Source organism: Vanellus vanellus (assembly GCF_965231255.1).
Source record: "Vanellus vanellus genome assembly, chromosome: 1".
In the NCBI taxonomy this organism is placed as follows: domain Eukaryota; kingdom Metazoa; phylum Chordata; class Aves; order Charadriiformes; family Charadriidae; genus Vanellus; species Vanellus vanellus.
The window spans coordinates 7,038,232-7,057,012 of record NC_138905.1 but is presented as its reverse complement, the minus strand read 5'-3'; the positions used below and the strand labels follow the sequence as shown (position 1 = coordinate 7,057,012).

General features: G+C 37.4%; 1 protein-coding gene across 1 annotated transcript in view; it reads left to right on the top strand.

Annotated features, from left to right (window-relative positions):
* The window catches only part of USP6NL (USP6 N-terminal like), a 126,768-nt gene that overhangs the window by 56,572 nt on the left and 51,415 nt on the right, over positions 1–18,781 (top strand). The window contains exons 3-4 of the mRNA XM_082498341.1: positions 1,778–1,851; positions 3,169–3,251. Of these exons, the coding sequence (XP_082354467.1) occupies positions 1,778–1,851; positions 3,169–3,251 (157 nt within the window). The remainder of the gene's footprint in view (positions 1–1,777; positions 1,852–3,168; positions 3,252–18,781) is intronic.

Genomic DNA, 18,781 nt, shown 5'->3' with positions numbered 1-18,781 from the left:
GGAGGAACAGCACACTGCTTGGACAACAGCAAAGGCTGAGCAATATGAAATGAGTTTGCTTGCTTCTTGCCTTTCAGGGAGGAAATTCTTTATCGGTGTTGTGACACGGCTTCCAAATACAGCAGACGTAATTACTTATTTTTTTTTTTTCTCCCTCAAATAATTGTGTAAATACATGTGTGCTGGTTCTGGTGCACACTAGAAAAAATGACAAAGCTCGATGTCCTTGCTAATAAACGGGAGTAATATGATTGGCAAATGATGGTGACAAGCAGAAGGGGTCCAGAATGAGGAGAACAAAGTGTACCTTCTGGAGATCATAAGTAAAAGCTCCAAAGAAACAGTCAGACTTGCTATTAGGGAAGTTTGGGACAAGCATCGCTGTTGCCCAGATGCTGGTCCTTGTGTCTGTGATGGGGCATACTGAGGTTCTCTCTGCATTCCCCTAAAGAAACTCCAAGTGAAAACACGCAGAGACCATGCTAAATCTCTAACAGGTGCCTTAGAAGGCTGCCTTGGTGCAACTTCTTGTCTAAATATCTGAGAAATATGTAGGTAAAGTTTATTAAAGAAATACTGGGTTTCAAGAAATAAATGTGTTAATGTCATATGATAGAAAAACAGATAAGATATTACATTTTTCTATTTCGTGGCCCAGATGGTTGATAAATACAAGTCCTGAAGTTCATTATATTACCATGAACTAAATAGTGAAGAAAAGCCACATGCCTGGAGTTATTTTTATAACAGTGTGTGCTTGAAAACTATTTCAAACCTTTTTAAAGCTGTGCTTTATTTAGAGTTCCTTGCTTTTTAACAATCGAAACAAACTCTTGTATCTTTCATAAACTTATCATTGATTAAAACTGGTTTGCCTTATTGGTTTGAAATTGTAATTGTGTTTGGGATATTGAAGTACATTATGTTGTTGAGTATTCAAAGCAGCATCTTTCTTAACATTTCCTTTCATAGTGCCCTCTTTACATTCCTGTCGTGTTGTAGAGGTGGTTTCTGCTAAGGGAACAATGCCAAGGAACCTAATTCAGTTACGCATGCAGTCTGCTTCACCTTCTCCTGATCAAACCAGATTTATCTAAATTTTAACTTTACCTCTGTAGTAAACTCTGCTGTACCTGCAGCGCGCTGATGTCCAATGCTTACCCACGCATCCATTTTTTTCTTGCTTGTCAGCCTTCCTGTTGTCATATCCTTATGCTTATTCCAGCTCTGGTTTGCCCAAGTTGCAGTTCTGACACTACAACAGTTTTCCTCCCTGTTTTCTGAGAAATAAGTCTTCGGCAATTTCTCAGATGAAGTCGTGAAGTATTTCTTCAGTATTCATCAGTATTCTAATCCCTCTCTACAAATCCTGTAAATGGTTCACACTTTTGTTTTAAACCAGTAGTGTATGTTTTAGCTTTTCTTGACTATGAGAATGTTTGTGGAATTAGCAACTAATAACTTTTACTACTTTCTTCAGTCTTGCAGTTAGTGGGTTGTGGGGTATTATTTTTTTAAATTTTATTTGATATCTGCTTTGGTGGAAAATCAGGAACATTCTATACTCAGCAGTTAGGATACCATCTAATAATTGTATTTTACTCTGAACAGTGTTCAAGATACATACCAAGGTCATATTTTGCTTTGATACAATTGTTTTGGCATGTCTCCATCCAACTAGTTTATCTGAATTTGAAGATTATTTTCCAAGTATTTAGCTGCAGTTTTTTGTTCACAAGGGAGAGAATCTGAACAACATTACTTTAATTCTCTACAGGTGCAGATGCTGAGCAGGATGCTGCTATCAAACTTGCCCAAGAGCGAGCAGAGATAGTTGCCAAGTATGACAGAGTAAGTGAACTTGATAATAATTTTAAAGACATTTTATAATTAATCTTAGTAATATGTCTGTTTAAAAAAAATGAATCATAGTTGCCGCTATCTTTTGTTTAAAATATTCTCTGTAGTATTAATCTGCTGGTTTCATGACAGATACACTGGCCTCTGGGTGAATTAAATTCTCCCTCCACGAGAGATATTCTGGATAACGATTCAATCAACTCATTTTTCAGGTGCATGGCAAGTTGCTTTGGGACTAATTTAAGGTAGTGTAATGTATTAGAAGTAATGAAACTAGGGTGTTTCAGGATGCTCAGTATATCTGTGAGATCAGAGGAACTCTTATTTTACTTTTTACTTAATTTTTTGTTATGGTAATAAAACATTTAAATCATTACAGAGAACTTAAAAGATGAGTGAACTGCATTGTTTGTCAGATTGCTGTGAGGAATTGAAGAAATACACTAGTCATCTTTTTTTTTTTCTTGAACTGCTTGTCAAGTAAAACCTTGGGACAGAGTATGCCTAGGATGCCTACACCATATTCACATATTCTTGTAAGACTTATGGACTTTATAAGTGTCATTGGAGTACTGAGCAATTGACTTTTTCTAGAGTTGATGAAACATTTTACATGCTAGACATAGTGGTGATTTGCACAGTGTGCACTATAAGGAAAAAACCATGCACGTGGTTTGTGTTCTGAGTGGTGGCCTCTCTTCACACCCTGTAACCTGCACGTAGCCCATACCAGAAGAATATATAGCTGAAACGTACTTAAATCTCTGCAAGTCTTATGTAAATTGGCAATTGGAGTAGAAGAGAGGGATATGAATGAGTACTTCATTGAAGGAAGACTCAGTGCTGCATTCGGTTTGACAGCTGCTGGAAGTCGGCATGGATGTTAGCTCAAGACTGTCTGCAGTATGTGCTGTTGCCAGGTGATGGTTCAGGAAAGGTGGACTATGGAAATAAAACAAGTAGAGGGCACTGTGTGGGAACCTTGATGGACTATTGTGGATATTAACAACAGATGTGAGATTATGATAAGTCTGTAGTTGAAATCAGTGGTTGAAATTTATTCTGTGTATAGCAGCGACCAAAAGAGGTTTCCTGTGATTGAAATGCTCTTTGTAGGGGCTGGAAGAGGTGTGCTACTCTCCTTTTTCTTGGTTGGTCAGTTTAGGACTAGTGTTCTCCTTCCCCTCCTCTACCCTACTGCCAGTGTGTCCCAAAGATTATGCTTTGAGTGGTTGAATCCTGTCTTCTGTGTCTTAGCTTATTGTGTCATAAAACTTCATTTTGCTCTTTTTCTTTCCTTCCCTTTAGGGACGGGAGGGTGCGCAGATTGAACCGTGGGAAGATGCTGACTATCATCTTTACAAAGTCACAGATAGATTTGGATTTCTACAGTAAGTAGCAAGCTTGAAAAGAAAATAATGTTAAGACTTTGCTACTATTACTATTTATGCATTTTATTCAATTGCCTATTTGGTAAAAGTAGTAGTATAGCTTTTAATAGATCTTCTGGAAATGGCTGTGTAAATTTTGGGTAATCTTTCACTGTGCTTTTCAATTCCATTCCTAGGTTTGTTTTTTTTTTTAGTTCTGTAACTTGATGCTGTGTGGGGAGTGAAATGTTTTTGAGTATTTTATTTGGGAATGAAAATTGATAGTCTACAAAAAAGATACTTCAAGCTGAATTAAATTGCAGATAAATTTTGGGGTTTTTTTGTAATTGTGTTATGTATAAACAAACTTGAAGTTCTTGGAAGGATTTAAAAAAACTATGATGTTCATCTTTTAAAAAAAAAAAAAAAAAAAAAAACAACACAAAAAACTAAAACCCAAGGCATTTAAAGTTACATCCCAGTCCTTCAAAGATAAATCTCATTTAATTTCAAATATTTAGTAACCTTACTGAAGCCTCTGCTGATCTGGGACCTAGTGTTGCATCATAATGTCAAGTCAGCAAACACAAAGGAGGTACCTAACTGGATTCTAGTAACAAATAATCTGTGTCTTTTTGGCAGATAAAGATGAGCGTATTAAAATGTATTAGGACTTCTGTGGCTGGCAGATGGAATATCCAACTTGCCGAACACAAGCTGACTTGCTACTTTTGATAATACCCAGTTGAGATTCTCTGCCATTCTTGGTGTTTGGCATTTATGTTTGAATACATGAAGTGCAATTAAAATTAAAAAAAAAAAGTCAGTGATGAGTGGAAAACTCAGTAATAACTATGTACTTTTATAGTATTGGAGGGGGTATGGGGTGTTTTGGTTTTGGGTGTGTTTTTCTCCCCTCTTCCTTCTATTTTGTAATGTTGTTTTCATAAGCTGTCAGTTAAAACAGTCATCTTTACCTGCCTTTGCTTCATCAGGCTGAGTTAATTTGCTATATGATCTCCAAACAGTTCTGCTTTACAAAGAGAGGTCTTTGTGTTGGTAAACTACAGCTGCAACACCATGTGTGTGGTTTTGTAGCTGCAGTTGTAGGCATTCTTAATGGAGAATGGATGTCAGAATTATTTCTTGTGCAAAAGTAATTGAGGCCACTGTGAAGTTCACCACTGACTTCAATGGGAATTGAATCACGAGCCTTCAGATTTGCAGGTGGATTATTGATTTTGGTATCCTTATGAACTCCTGAACTTTTCCTGTTACTTGTATTGTGATATTTGCCTTTTTATATGTTAGGCATGGAAGAATGTCTGGTACAGTTGCTGTTGCAGTGATTTTTCGGGAGTCTTGGATTTCATGGCTCTGATGCCATAGTATATTTGAGATGTAGTTATAGAGGTGATGATTGACAAATCACCACGTGCCAGCTTCCACGCTGCTGTAGCTGTAACTTAAATCTACTGTGGGCACCCTTACATCGCTCTGTAGTCCTTCTTGTGGTGTGGTAGGGTAGATGCACCTTAGTCATTAGTCCATACTTCCTTTCTAGTAAAGTCACTAGTCACCAGTGTGAAGTCGATGCAGAAATCATTCTCTGCACAGTCAACTTCAGGGGATGAAATCTGAAAGATTTATAAAACATAAGCACTGCACAAATTAACAATATATGTAGATACTCTATCTCTTCACTAATTGTGTGATATTTGTTGCTTATATGCTAATGATGTCTCGCTATAAGGCAGATTTCACCTGAGAGTGCTATCAAGGCTGCTTTACGATTCTTTAAAGCAAATTCATTGTGAATGCCTTTTTTTATTTTCCTGAGAAATAAAATTTCTCCTAACAGGAGAAATATAATTAGGATAAGCATATCAACTGTCTGTCCCTGAAAACACAATTTATATTGCACTATAGATTTTAACTATGGTCTGGGTTTACGTATACTGCAATACTGAGCCTGTGCAATCTACTGTTTCTGAAAGGAACTCCTATTCCTAAAAGAATTTGAAACCAAGCAGTGTGTACCAAAAGCCTCAAACAGTTGCCTTAATGGTTATCATCCATAAGACCCATAATTCCCTGTGCCCCATCTGTTGGGTGTTTATGAAACAGTGATGCATATTGAAAACTGAAAATCTCGGGACAGTATTAAGCTTGCTGTACTCCAGTTAAGTTGAGATCTGCAATGATTTGTAAACTTGTTTACACTCACATCTTAAAATACTAAGTAGCTGAAAAATGTCTTTTGTATCAGAAGGCTGTTGGATGTGAGGAACCTGATGTAAATTTAGGGCTTGTTTGCTCAAGTATGTAGGCCTTGATTACTATCGATAGTTTATAAACTTCTCTTTCTCCTTGGCTATGTCCTATCTGCAGCTTTCCTTGGCTCTGCGAAAGTGCGTTCCAAGTTCAGCTGATTGCTGACAGGGCAGAGAAGATAAGTTTGGTGGCATGAAGCACTCAAGCTGCCTGTGTAACTTGCCACCAAGAAGAAGATGGGAGAAAGTAATGGCTAGAGACTTTTAAAGAGTAGGTCTAGATCTACGATTCTTCTGGTGTCCCAGTGTCCTTATTTGTGTGTCAAACTGGGAATTAGTAAACTTGGAGAACCTGAAGACGCTTACGTTTCTACTGTCTTCCTGCCATACCAGTCAAAGTGGGTAGATTTTAGATTTTCTTCTGAGAACATACTGAGTAGCAGAGGGAAGGTGCCTTTTTATGTAACAGTAGAAATTATGTAACGCTAGAAATTGCTAGTGATTGGAAATGCCTATGATGTTTCCCTTCAGGTGAAATATCTCACCTTAAGGCCAACCTTCATGTAGGACCCACAGTTAAAATATCTGTTGCGCAGCTTGGGTTGATTCTAATTGTTGTTGTAGTAGTTATTGTTTAGAGTAGTTAGGACCATCTTTACCTGGCACTGTCTTAAATTTTAAATAGCTGCTGCCTTAAGATCACAATTTAGTTTGGCTGTAGTGCTGTTTTTTATTTTGCAATTCTGCAAATGAATATGGAAATTCTAGTTGACTTTGGATATTAAAAGGAAATTGGTGTGGACAGAGTATTAAAATAGCTATTTAAACCAAAAAAGATTAGTTAATACCTAATGAATTTAGGGAATAAGAAAGTAAGTTCGGTGAGCTGAAGTACCAAAGCATTACAATAATGAGACATGTTTGAAATGAATAAAGGAAAGTTTTAGAGGGAAGTTGGATTTGAGAAGGTGGTTTCCAGCAAACATGCTAAACTGCACAATAACCCCATGGGGAGCCAAAGGGGTTTGTCGCTTGAGATGTTTAAGACCAGATTGTACAAAGCAAAATGCATCTAGGAGGTCTATTGTCAGTGGGACTGACTAAATTTTAATGGGTATGTTTTCAGTAGAGCAGCTTATAAATTGTATATGAAAGGAAAAAGCAAACCAGAAGGAGTTTAAGTCTCGTTATTGGCTAAAATGTAGAAAACTCGGCTGTTGTTGTGAGACTGTAAGGAAGTGGTGGTCATCATGGTTTATTTAAGCCACCTGGTGTTGCTGGCAAAGTAGTCTCAACTTGGAATTTTTAACATAATTTAATTTATTGCCAAATAGCGACATTCTGATTGCTGATTTGGATATTGGGGGGACCCCAAAACGTAAAACCTTAATGAGCATCTAGGAGAAACACCTCTCCCTTTTGCCCCCAGGCCAAACTTCCCTTGTTTTTTTGGCGTGGGTTACCCTTGGCTTGCCCCAGTTCCTTTGGTGAGGCAATAGGAAGTGAAGGAGGTCAGGGTCCTGTGTGTAATGGCTTCTTTCTGCCAGTCCTGCTTTCTTACTTGTCTTCGTCTACTACTCCTTGTATCTTACTCGTTTTCTGCTGCCCCAGTGTGGGTTACCCACACGCTGCAGTCCCCTTGGAGATATCCCTTGGAATGATGTGCCTCCTTCTGAGAGCATGTCTCCAGTCATGTCTCAATGACATCTCCTTCCATGAGTCTCTTTTGCTTCTCCATACATCTCCTCCATTTCTCCTGCCTCTAGCAGCTGCCGTGCTTTTAAAAAATACGGTTTTAGTAGAGGCATCGTGGGTTCCTCCAGCTGATTGAAGTTTTGGCACAGGATGGCTTGGTTATAGCAGTTTCGGAGCTGGCTGGAGCAGCCATGACTGGCACAGGACAGGTCATGGGCCCTTCTATACAGGTCACTCCTATAGCCCCTGGCTACTGAAAAACTGCCAGTTCTGCCCAATACATGTAGTGAGAGAGCTACCGCCCTGGGTATGGAGTCAAGCACTGAAAACTCACTGGCACAAAGAAGGTAACTGAGATGTTGGCCAAGGGAACCAATGTTTTCTGGACACGTTGGTACAACAGCACTGTAAACTTGACTACAGTTCCTGGATTGTCTGTTGTACAACCCGACTGTATGTTTGCTTCCTTCTGTAAGGCTGAGGATGTATTTGAAGAAAAATGCTTTCAGTGCACTTCCAAGGGAAAAAAGGCCATTTCAGAGTCCAGAGGTCTCAAATGACTCTGAGGATGCAGATTGGTTCTAGGAGAGCTATGCTTCGGATGCTGATGTGCCTTCTCATAGCTGAGATTATGTTGAACGTGTGCCACCTGGACCCATTTGATAGCTGTTCATGCTTTCTAGTGCAGTATTTCTGACCCTGTTATGTTAATCTCAATTTGCAAAGCAATGCAAGAGAGGTGAAGTAGTATTGGTTCATCTCGATACCTTTTCATACGATATTAATTCCATTAGCATTGTTCATCTTAATATAGATTTGTTTCTGTCAAGTACTGTTGATCTTCCTCAATGTCACCTGGTATACATGGAGTAGTGCCTATTAAAACTTTACTCTTCGCTTCTGAGGTGTTTGTCTAGGAGAAGCCCACGGCAGGAAGCTCATCTTAGTCACGAACACAAGAGTCTTGACAGAACAGACCATTATATTTCTTACAGGTGCACTGTGGTTACTTATAAAGATATGTTTAAAAAAAAAAAAGAACAGGCAGCAACCTACCAAAAAACTTCAGGCATGGTCCTTATTCTGTAAAATTTCCAGTAAAAATCCTGCTGGCCTCCTGATTTCACATTGTAGTGCGGGAATACTTAATAGTAGGGCTGATGTGGAAAATACCATTCATTTTTAAAAGGAACATTTTTTCCTCCAGGAAATCTAGCCACTAGTGTTTGTGTATACAGTCTATCAGTGTTTTGATAAAATCGAATATTGTAGAAACTGTGTCTGATGGCTATTTTGTTCGATACCTGTATTTGATCGAACTGGAGCAGACCATCTCAGGGCACCATAGTGCTCAGATCAGCCTTAGATTCTGTATTATATGACTTTTTCAATGGAGTATTTTAGGAATGGGAGAAATGCCTCAGATCTCTTCAGAGATAGTCATAACAAAAACTGTTTCAGCTGTTTTTGGAAATGAAAAAGATGGAATGTGTTTGGTATTCATAAAAAACAAGGCTTATGTTTGGTGGGTTTTTTCCTTTTTTTTTTTTTCTTGGATATTTTTTTTCCTCCAGATTTAATCAAAAGTTCTCATTTCACACTCAGAATACAAATACACACACACACAAGCACCAGAATGTTGCAATTTAAAAAAAAACAACCAAACAAGTAGAAAAATAAAACAAGTAGAAAAATAAAATCCGTACCCCAGGAAACCAAACTCCAAACACCCTGCAACCCACAAAAGGAGTTCCTTTCTGTCTTATCTTGGAGTCTGGCTAAATTTTAAAGCGTTCTTAATCTTTACACTGTGGACTGTTCTTTCATAGAAACTTTACCTCATAGATACTTCTATTTGCAGTTTTTCTAGTATCAGTCATTGATAGTGGAATAACTTCAGGGAAAAAACCTAAAGGAATTTCTAAGTGTCTTGAAGCTCATAGTGAGCATTCCAGTAATGCCTTGGAATCTGGGATTTCTCCCTTCCCCCTCCTTGAATTCTTTAGATGACTTGTTACTGCTTTGGGATGGTTAAAAAAGCTACTGGAATTAATCTGTTATTCCTTGGGTGGTTGCAAGTCCTCTATTACTCCTAGGAATGTTTTAAAAGATACTTCATTTCTTCCTTAAGCTTACAGTTTAAATAATAATATCTGTATTACTTTGTCTACTTAGAAGTGGCAATTATATGAATTATTTTTATAGTTAAAAACTTATTAAAGGTCTTAAAGCAACAAAAGAAAGCAACAAATTCAAATTACAGTCAATGTTTTGTAAAGAGATAAGAATTTAAGCTTGAACTGAAGATCATCAAAGCACATAGTTAAATGTATGTTTTCGTGAATGTACCCTTGTATTTTTTGTGAAACTGTCCAGCTAGCTACAAGGACAAAATAACTTTATTCCTTCCCCTTCCTCCCTTCCCTGTATAAAGTTAAGGTTTAATGGTTGCAAGACCACTGGCTGATAGGGGTTTGCAAAACAGCCCAAACTTTGTACATGCTGCTAAAGTAGGGTAGAAGCTGAAAGCAGCGTTTTGCAACTCTAAAGGTCAATGCCAGTTTCATGTTTAAAGAGCTGGTTCTCTTTCGGGCCTTTCAGCACCAGGCCAAAAGTCAAAGAGCAGAATAAGCAAAACGGCCTCAGCGTCTTCCTAGGATGGCACAGAACTAAAATTTGAGCCAATCCAAACAGCTAGAAGGCATCTTCCTTTGTTTAGGTCTCCACATGAAAATGCCCCTGCTCAGTGTTCTGCACTGCTTAGTGCTGAAATTCATTGGATGACATTCCCTCTTGAGGATCAGACATCAGCTGGGATCATTCATTTGGTACCTGTTGGAACTAGTGATTTCAGTCCTTCATTGGGTAGTGACTGAGCAAAAAGTATGGGGGAAAAAAAAAATCCTCACCTTTCCTTTTTGTCTAGCAATTAGGATTTGTATTATCTGGTCTTTTATTAGCCATACTTGTGTGTATATTCTTGTTTGATTCTTTTATTTATCTTTCTGCACATCACCCAGCTGTGTGGCAGGTGTTCAGTTTCCAAAGAAAACTTTTTAAGACCATGGTTGTGCTTTTCTAAGTCAGAAGAACATAGGATGGCTTTTTGGAATTCGGGGCAGGTACAGCTCAAGGTGAAATCTTACTACTCTACATTGGGAGGCACAGATTATTACTAATATATGCTGACTAATATATTATGGAAAGCATTACAGTTGTTCAGATCTTAACAGATACAAAGTCGAAAGAACAGAGGAAACGACAATTTGTTTACTGCAACTTTTCAAGAACTGTTTTCTTTTTGTCATTCATTGATGAATGCCATCAACTGAATTGTCCTGTTAACTTTCAATAATGAGCTGTGAAAATCATAAGCTGCCATGAAATTTTAAAAAAATGCTGCAGTTATTTTAAAGACTTTTATTTCTCCAACCTGCACAATGTGAATTCTTTTCAGGTCTTGTTATTATCAAGGTCTGTGTTAACTTGTGTTAATAATTATTATCTTACAGCAATAACCAATGTTGTCAGGTTTTGTGGTCAAACTTGGATGATTCCACTTAAATGTGTTTTTCTCTTACTACCTATTCAGTAAATGGAAACTTATTCTCCTTCCTAGTGAAGGAGAAGATGTACAATAAAAATACTAATCATAGAAAATACAGATGTGGGTTCTGTCCCCCCTCCTCCCTCTTTCATGAAGCACTCTTAAAACTTTGGGTTAGATTCTTGCACTACTCTTCAAGTTGCTCTGTGCTGATTTTGATGGAATTGTACCAATTTACAGCAGCTATCTGACTCATACTCTTATTCTTTATCCCATGAGTCTATTAAAGTGGTGAACATGCTTTTAGAATAGTTTGCTAATGCTGGAGATTATTGTGTTGCCAGAGGCGCTTTTCAAATAGCAGAGTTCGTTGTTCTTTCTCTTGCTAAGATAGAGGCCTACCTGCATTTCTCCATCAAACTTCACTCTTTAAAAAAAAATGTATTGCATTTTTATTAGCTGTGTAATGCATTTCTGTAGCATGCTGCAAAAATGAGCTCGGGGAGCAAAGAAATGGAGAGCTCAATCAAGAATTGTGAGATACTCCATTAAATGTCTCCAAATGAAGCTATTGATTATTTTTTTTTTTTTCAGTATTAGTATTTTGCCCCTAACTTTTTAATAGGGAGCAGTATGTTAAGCACAAGTTATCTTCTCTCTCATTCTGTTTCTTGGTAATTTATACATAGCCTTGCTGAAAAACAATCCTTGTCTCTAAAATATTCTTTGTGCATTCCTCAATACTTTCTACAATGTGTCTGTTGAACCACATGTCCAAGAACAGTAGCTCTTACCCAACTAACCCTGCTGGTTTGAGTAGGTACTCACGTGAAGTCTCTGCAGATAAGAGATGTAAGGACTGGTCTCTGAGTGTTTTTGGCAGCAAAAGCGGTTATGCTGAGATGCCAAAAGTTTTGGGTAATAGACATTAAAGAAAGGAGCATGGTGGCTGTAATTTGGTAATAATCAAAGCAGTATTCAAAAAATGGGGATTTTTATGTAATTTTCATTTCAAATTTTTGGTAGAAAAGTCTGCACATAAAGCTTAAGGAAGGAGTGCTAAGGTTACTTGGAGAGTTGCAGATTTCATAGTGACACACAGCCACCATCCTTAATTTTCTGGGCACAGTAAGTATTGTCAAACACATTAAATGATAAGATGATGTTGTAAAAGAGCAATGAACTGTTTATTCTCAACAATTCAATTATAAATGTAAATCTTACTGCATTTTATATATTGTGGTTGTTCATTAGGGACTTGCTGTCATTTTCTTCTCCTCCTCTTTTCTTCTCAGCTTTGTGAGATAGGGTCAAACCTACTTGTCAGGAGAGTGGCGTAACTCTTCCCTCCCTTGGGAAGAAAGTGTGTGGAGTTCAGCCTCTTTTAGCTGCCAAAGACAGATCTCTATTTAAAAAAAAAAAAAAAATTCAGATCTCGGATGTTAGAGTTGTGATTCTTTTAATTCCCTTTTTTACTAAACATACAAATATGCCTCATTTTGACTGTGAAGAATTTTTCATGTGGCATTATACATTTGCTATGAAAACTCCACTGTAGTCTTGCATTGTGTGCAATGGATTCTGCCCCCTAATATGTGATACACTTCCCTGGAGTGACTTTGCTCTGAAGTATTCATTGCTAATCAGCATACTGAGGAACTGCTATTAAAAAAAAAAAAAAAAAAAACAAACCCACAAATTTCAGCTCTATTTAATGTCCCTTCCTTTTGCCCTAATGTACACTGAGGATATTATTATTTTTATTGAAGGAGAGGAATGGAAGTTTTCTTGGGTTAGTAATTGAGATTCGGAATGCTTTTTTTAGGTCTATCCTCCTAGCATTAGACAAAACCATTTTTCATGCATGCTTTCACAGGGAACTACTTCTAAAAGAATATTTTAATTGCATTTCTGTATGACAAAGCCTGGTTTGAAAACACAGCGATGATAGATACATAATAAACCTACTTAGTGGATGAGGGAAAGGCGGTGAATGTTGTTTACCTGGACTTTAGTAAAGCCTTTGAAACTATTTCCCACAGCATTCTCCTGGAGAAACTGGCTGCACATGGATTGGACGGGTGTAGTCTTCACTGGGTAAAAAACTGGCTGGATGGCCGTGCCCAAAGAATTGTGGTGAATGGCATTAAATCCAGTTGGCGGCCGGTCACAAGTGGTGTTCCCCAGGGCTCAATGTTGGGGCTGGTTCTCTTTAATATCTTTATCAACGATCTGGGCAAGGGGATTGAGTGCACCGTCAGTAAGTTTGCAGACACCACCAGGTTAGGTGGGAGTGTTGACCTGCTTGAGGGTAGGAGGATTCTACAGAGGGATCTGGACAGGCTGGATCGATGGGCCGAGGCCAATGGTATGAGCTTCAACAAGGCCAAGTGCCGGGTCCTGCACTTGGGCCACAACAACCCCATGCAACGCTACAGACTTCGGGAGGAGTGGCTGGAAAGCTGCTGGGCAGAAAAGGACCTGAGGGTGTTGGTTGACAGCCAGCTGAACATGAGCCAGCGGTGTGCCCAGACGGCCAAGGCGGCCAGCAGCATCCTGGCCTGTATCAGGAACACTGTGGCCAGCAGGGCTAGAGAAGTAATTGTCCCCCTGTACTCGATGCTGGTGAGGCCCCACCTCAAGTACTGAGTTCAGTTTTGGGCCCCTCACTACAAGACAGACATTGAGGTGCTGGAGTGTGCCCAGAGAATGGCAACAAAGCTGGTGAGGGGTCTGGAGAACAAGTCTTATGAGGAGCAGCTGAGGCAACTGGGGTTGTTTAGCCTGGAGAAGAGGAGGCTGAGGGGAGACCTTATCACTGTCTGTTAGGTTGATGGTTGGACTTGATGATCTTAATGGTCCCTTCCAATCTAGACAACTCTATGATTAATGAAGAGGTTTTAGAAATTTTACTGTTTATCAGTTATGGAACTCCTGATGAGTTGAAACAAATCTCTGCCTACTATGCAATTGTGAACTGATAGGGTTAAGTTTCAGAGACCAAGGTAAATAGGCAATTTTATTTAAACACCACTGACAATGAAAGAGTACATTGGACTTGCTGTAACTTTTATTTAGTCGTTGTCCATTCTGACCCTTAGTTTACAGCTCTGCTTCCATGATGGACAGTGAACTCTGATCTCTGCATTTGTCTCCAGTTCCAGTGTTGGTTGTGTTGTGATCCTTTTCTTTGCATTGATACATTTGAACTTATTTCTAAAAGCATGAGATGTGTATCGCAATTGGCAGTAAATGCTTCCTTAACTCAATGTCTTATTTTGCAATAGCATGTGATCAGAAATGTTGCTTTAGAATGTGTTTTGGTTGCTATGAGGAACTCTTCTGCTGTTTGGTTTTCCTCACGTTTGCTATTTAAAGAAGTCTTTTTTTGCCAGCCTGATGGCGAAAGTGGTCATTTATTCAAAAGCTGTTCCATGAAAATTGGCTAAACCAGACCTAGCAGAAGGGAGAGGAACCAGACTTTCTCTCCAAGATGATCACCTGTGAGCCTCACTAGCATATAAGATCTTACAGTATTTGCACACCACTTGTGTTCTTGGTGGTAGAACATGAGAAGGAGGAAGTGTCTTACTTCTGGTTCTGGCTAGGTCATCTGAGACAGGCTTGCTTTAGAACCTCATAAAGCTAAGGAGGCTGTTTGAACTCAGAATCAACTCATTTTATGCAAGGCTTGAAGTCACCTGTTTGAAGAGAAGAAGCCAACCGCCTGTAATTCTAACAACGGCTGAAGAACCTACCTCTTGGATTGGTATTTATAGCCACAAAAAGAGAGTAGCAGGATTTCAGGTGTATCTTTCTCAGCTGTGTTTTTGTCTAGTTAATTTTAGCTTCCATTGGAAAATAAGTGGCTTTGCTGGTATGCTATGCTGCCATGGTTGCAACGTATGCCTAGAAGTTACCAATAATTTTTTCTCTGGTTCAGGCTGCTAATTTCAGTTCCTTTACAAAAGCATTTAAGATTTTCTTCTCAATTTTGGTCATCTTAATGAAAGTTGTTGTTTTGTTGTTTGTTTGTTTTTCCAGAATAATTTGAAAGAGTTTTTGATTTTTTTTTTATTTTTATTTTTCCTTTTTTGTTACCATGATCTAGCATATGGTTCTTCTACTGCTCTCCTCCTTCATGCAGGTTCTTCCCATGGAAGGAAGGAATATTCTGTTGTTATTTGCTATTATTCCGAATAGTATGGATTTTTTTTTTTTTTCCCCTAAACCAGTGTCACAATTGTACCCATTTCTTTAGCTTATTCTTAGGACCAGAGTTGAATTTTGAAGTTTAAATCCATTCTTTCAGCTGAGTTAGTCCAGGCTGTCACTTCAGCAATCCTCTGCAGATACAGAAAGAAATGAGGTGAATGCAATCCTGCAGATTTGATTGCAAACATGAAAGTAAGCTGCAGGATAATTCTGCCAACTAAGGACAAACAGGGTGTTTTTGTTAACAGCTGCTGCTACTTGATTTGAGTAAAAGATCACCCACTGTGTACTAGGAATTCATGAACTACTCCCTTTTATGAAAAGAGATATTGGGTAGCAGAACTGAAAAAATAATTGAATATGGTAATATATGATTTAATTTATACAACATACATAAAGTGGTTTTGAGTTACTGCTTAAGCCCTAAAATGTAAGGATTTAACATAATCATTATTACCGCATGTATTTCCCGCTATATTTAGCATTTATAGAAGATTAAAGTTACTGAATATAGGGAATGGCCAGAGCATGTGTCCTGGTATGAGGTGCTTCGCTGACACGGATTATGAAAAGTGTTGAAAGAGGTCTGGAGAAACAGTTTTTAGAAGTGCAAAGATGCTGCTATTCTCCACGCAAGTGAAAGACCCACCAAAATGGAATGTTAGACTGCGAAATATTATTTCATAAAAGAAGTAAGTGTAGGTACATAAAGCATTGAGCTTCAGCGGTGAACAAATATATATAACTAAGAAAGTAGCATTCCAGCAAATTTGTGTAGGAATACTCTTTGCATAGCACATGAATTTTAATACAGATGAAGCTGCCAACATGTAAGTCCTGGATCACTATTAATATATCGTGTAAGTGATCTGTACAGTAACTAACCTTAAAGCAGTACTTAAAAGCAATCTATATATATATGCTTAAGGAAAAAAAATCTTGGAATTTTTATACATTTATATATCAAATGTAAATCAGAAGCAAGGCAAGAGATTCATTCTTTTTCATTTGTCTTTTAGCCACTTGAGAGTTTTCAGGTAGCTTAAAGTAATTTTTATCTATTTAAAAGACACTCTAGAATGCAATTTTGAGAAGACTTTTTTTTTTTACTTCAGTGTTTGTGTTCAATTAAAGTGACATTAGAAATCACTAGAAACATTGTTGTGCTCAATTATGTAGATTATAGATTTTCTCAAAGGTTTGCTGATTACAAACGGGGAAAACTTTGAAGTTTGCATATAGAACATGTCTTTTACTAAAGACTCAAGAAAGCATATGTTTTTTCACATGTGGCAGTGGGAATACAGGTATTTTTTGCTAGGAATTTCTCGATCATTTTTAAATTGGCAATAGTGAAGTTACCTCCTCCCAAGTAGGAAAGGACTTTCCTAAAAAGTCACCACTTTGAGATTTAATTGAATTTGATATATTTTGATTTTATTTTATCTTATATCTGAGAATGTGCATTACTTGAGACTTTCTGGACAGGAGCTACATGTTCATGGCACTGTGCTGTCCATATTGGCTGCAACATCCACAGAATCCACAAATAATTGTAACTAAAACCTAGTCACAAAATCACATGTGATTCAGTCTTTTGCCAGCATTAAATTCTTTCTTGCAGCATGTTTTCTGATAATTATATTGTGGAATATCACATTCGCTTATCCCATATGTTAATTAATTGCTTTGGCTTGCTTATGAATTTTAACAAAACTTCTGAAAGCTGTTTTTTAATCTGCTGTAGTCACCACCCCCATGCTGTGCAGAGGTTATTCTGTGAAAATTCAAAGTGAATGATTACAGTAGCAGAGCTCCAATTATTTTGATAGACACACACAATCAAAATTGTGAATTTCATTAGTAAAATGTGTGATGGAAAGAAGTGATCCATAGAATTTTATCTGTGGAAAAACCATCATTTAGTATAAAAACCAGTTTTCTTACTTTTTCCTTAATAGCTTCAGAAATATTTTCCATGTATTATTGGTTTTGAAAATGATGCTATTGCCTTTAATTTCCCTCCAAAGGTTGGAAGATTAAAGCAATCATTCGTAATCGGAATTCTTCTGAAAATTAAGTTGTTTGGACTAAAGGATCTGAATTCAATACTAAATTGTGCTTTAGATTTGTGCTTTAAAGAGTAGAATAACTTAATCATAGGTTTAAAGAAAGGCATGACATTGAAATACTGTTTTATCTCTACTTATAATCATTAATGAGTTTTCTCAGTTGACTTCAGAAAAGTTTGCTTTGTAGCCCATCTTGTGACATAATGCAGATGTAAGAATAGTCATTATAAGTAAATGTTGTGTGTCATGTGAATTACACAATTAGTCTTATTTGTCTTCTCTTCTATAAACTGATTGCGAAGCACTTGTCAGCTAACTTTAGAACAAAGATCAATATGTGTATGTTGTGGTTTGGATGGTGTTATATGACAGGAGGCAGTAAAAGCTACCTGGAAACAGTATGTGTGTGTATATATATAAAATAAAGTGTCATTCTGTTGCAAAGCACTGTTGTAACTATCCATAATACTGTGTACTGCTTTGACAGTTTTAATGTGTGCTGTATCGGACACTGAAAGGGAGGCAGACCTAAGAGAGCACCCAGTCAGTGTGTTTATTCCTGTATAATTGGCTTCCTAGTGTGAAGATACTAATTTTTTGTCTAGTAAAGCTATAGACTCCTACAACTCACTTCTGACAAATTGCACAGCCTAAAAACTGTTCATACTTGGGAAGATTTACTTTTTCCTAATACATTTCAGTACTGAAATGTTGCAATTTCTTACTCAATAATCTGACTTCTATATTGTACAGCAAAACAACTCCATTTGTACTAAAGCTTTTCTTGTTCAGATATGTCAGCGGAATTCTTCCCTTCCTTCTCATGCCTCACCTGTGCGTGATCACTCTTCATGAATTTATTTAATGACACTTTTGCTTTTGAGTTTTATGCCTTACTAATTTTTTGTAGATGTTTCACTCACAACTGCCTTGATCAAAGAAGTTTCAAAATGATACAAATGACTTATTTTGATGGAAATCTTTAAAAAATAAAAATTTCTCCTGGGTAGTGGGAAGTATGTTTTCCTCATGGATTTAAACACTTCATGTTGCATCACAAATGAAAAAAATGAACGTGTAACACCTATTTCCTCATGATTAAGTCAATGAGACCATGAAGATAAGTGTTCTGCAAGAAACTTCTCCCACATCGCATTTAATATGTGACACCAAATATGATTTTAAAATACTTTTCAGTTAAAATGTGCATGCAACAGCAGGTGATGCTATTGCACTTAGTAGTACTTTGAAGAGAGCATGAGAAAATAATTGAGAGATAGTTGGAGTAACTAATTTGTGTAGGGATTGCAGCACAGGTGTTATGAGGATTCAAGTTCTTTAGTAGTCATGTTACAGTGGGTTCAGTAATATAGGAATATTGAATTTAATTGACTTTTTAAAAAAAATTAAATGATGACTTACACATATCACAATTATTCCTGAAACATGTTTCAGGATGAAGGACCAGAAAGTTCTTCACAGTGCACTGGCTTATTCTGGGGTAAGATAAACTACAGCAAGTAGAGAGTGTTTTTAAGCAAGTGGTGTGTTTTGAAATAGGAGTTAGCAGAAATGAAAATACAGCTTACAAAGACATTTTGAACGTAATAGCTCTTCAGGCAAGTAAGCTTTAGGGTAAAGACTTATAGTCTATTATGGTCAATTTTTGCCACTCTTTTTTTTCCAATGAAAAATTGATTGTCAGGATTTATACAACTAGGAACTGTGAAAAATTGAATTGATCCTCTG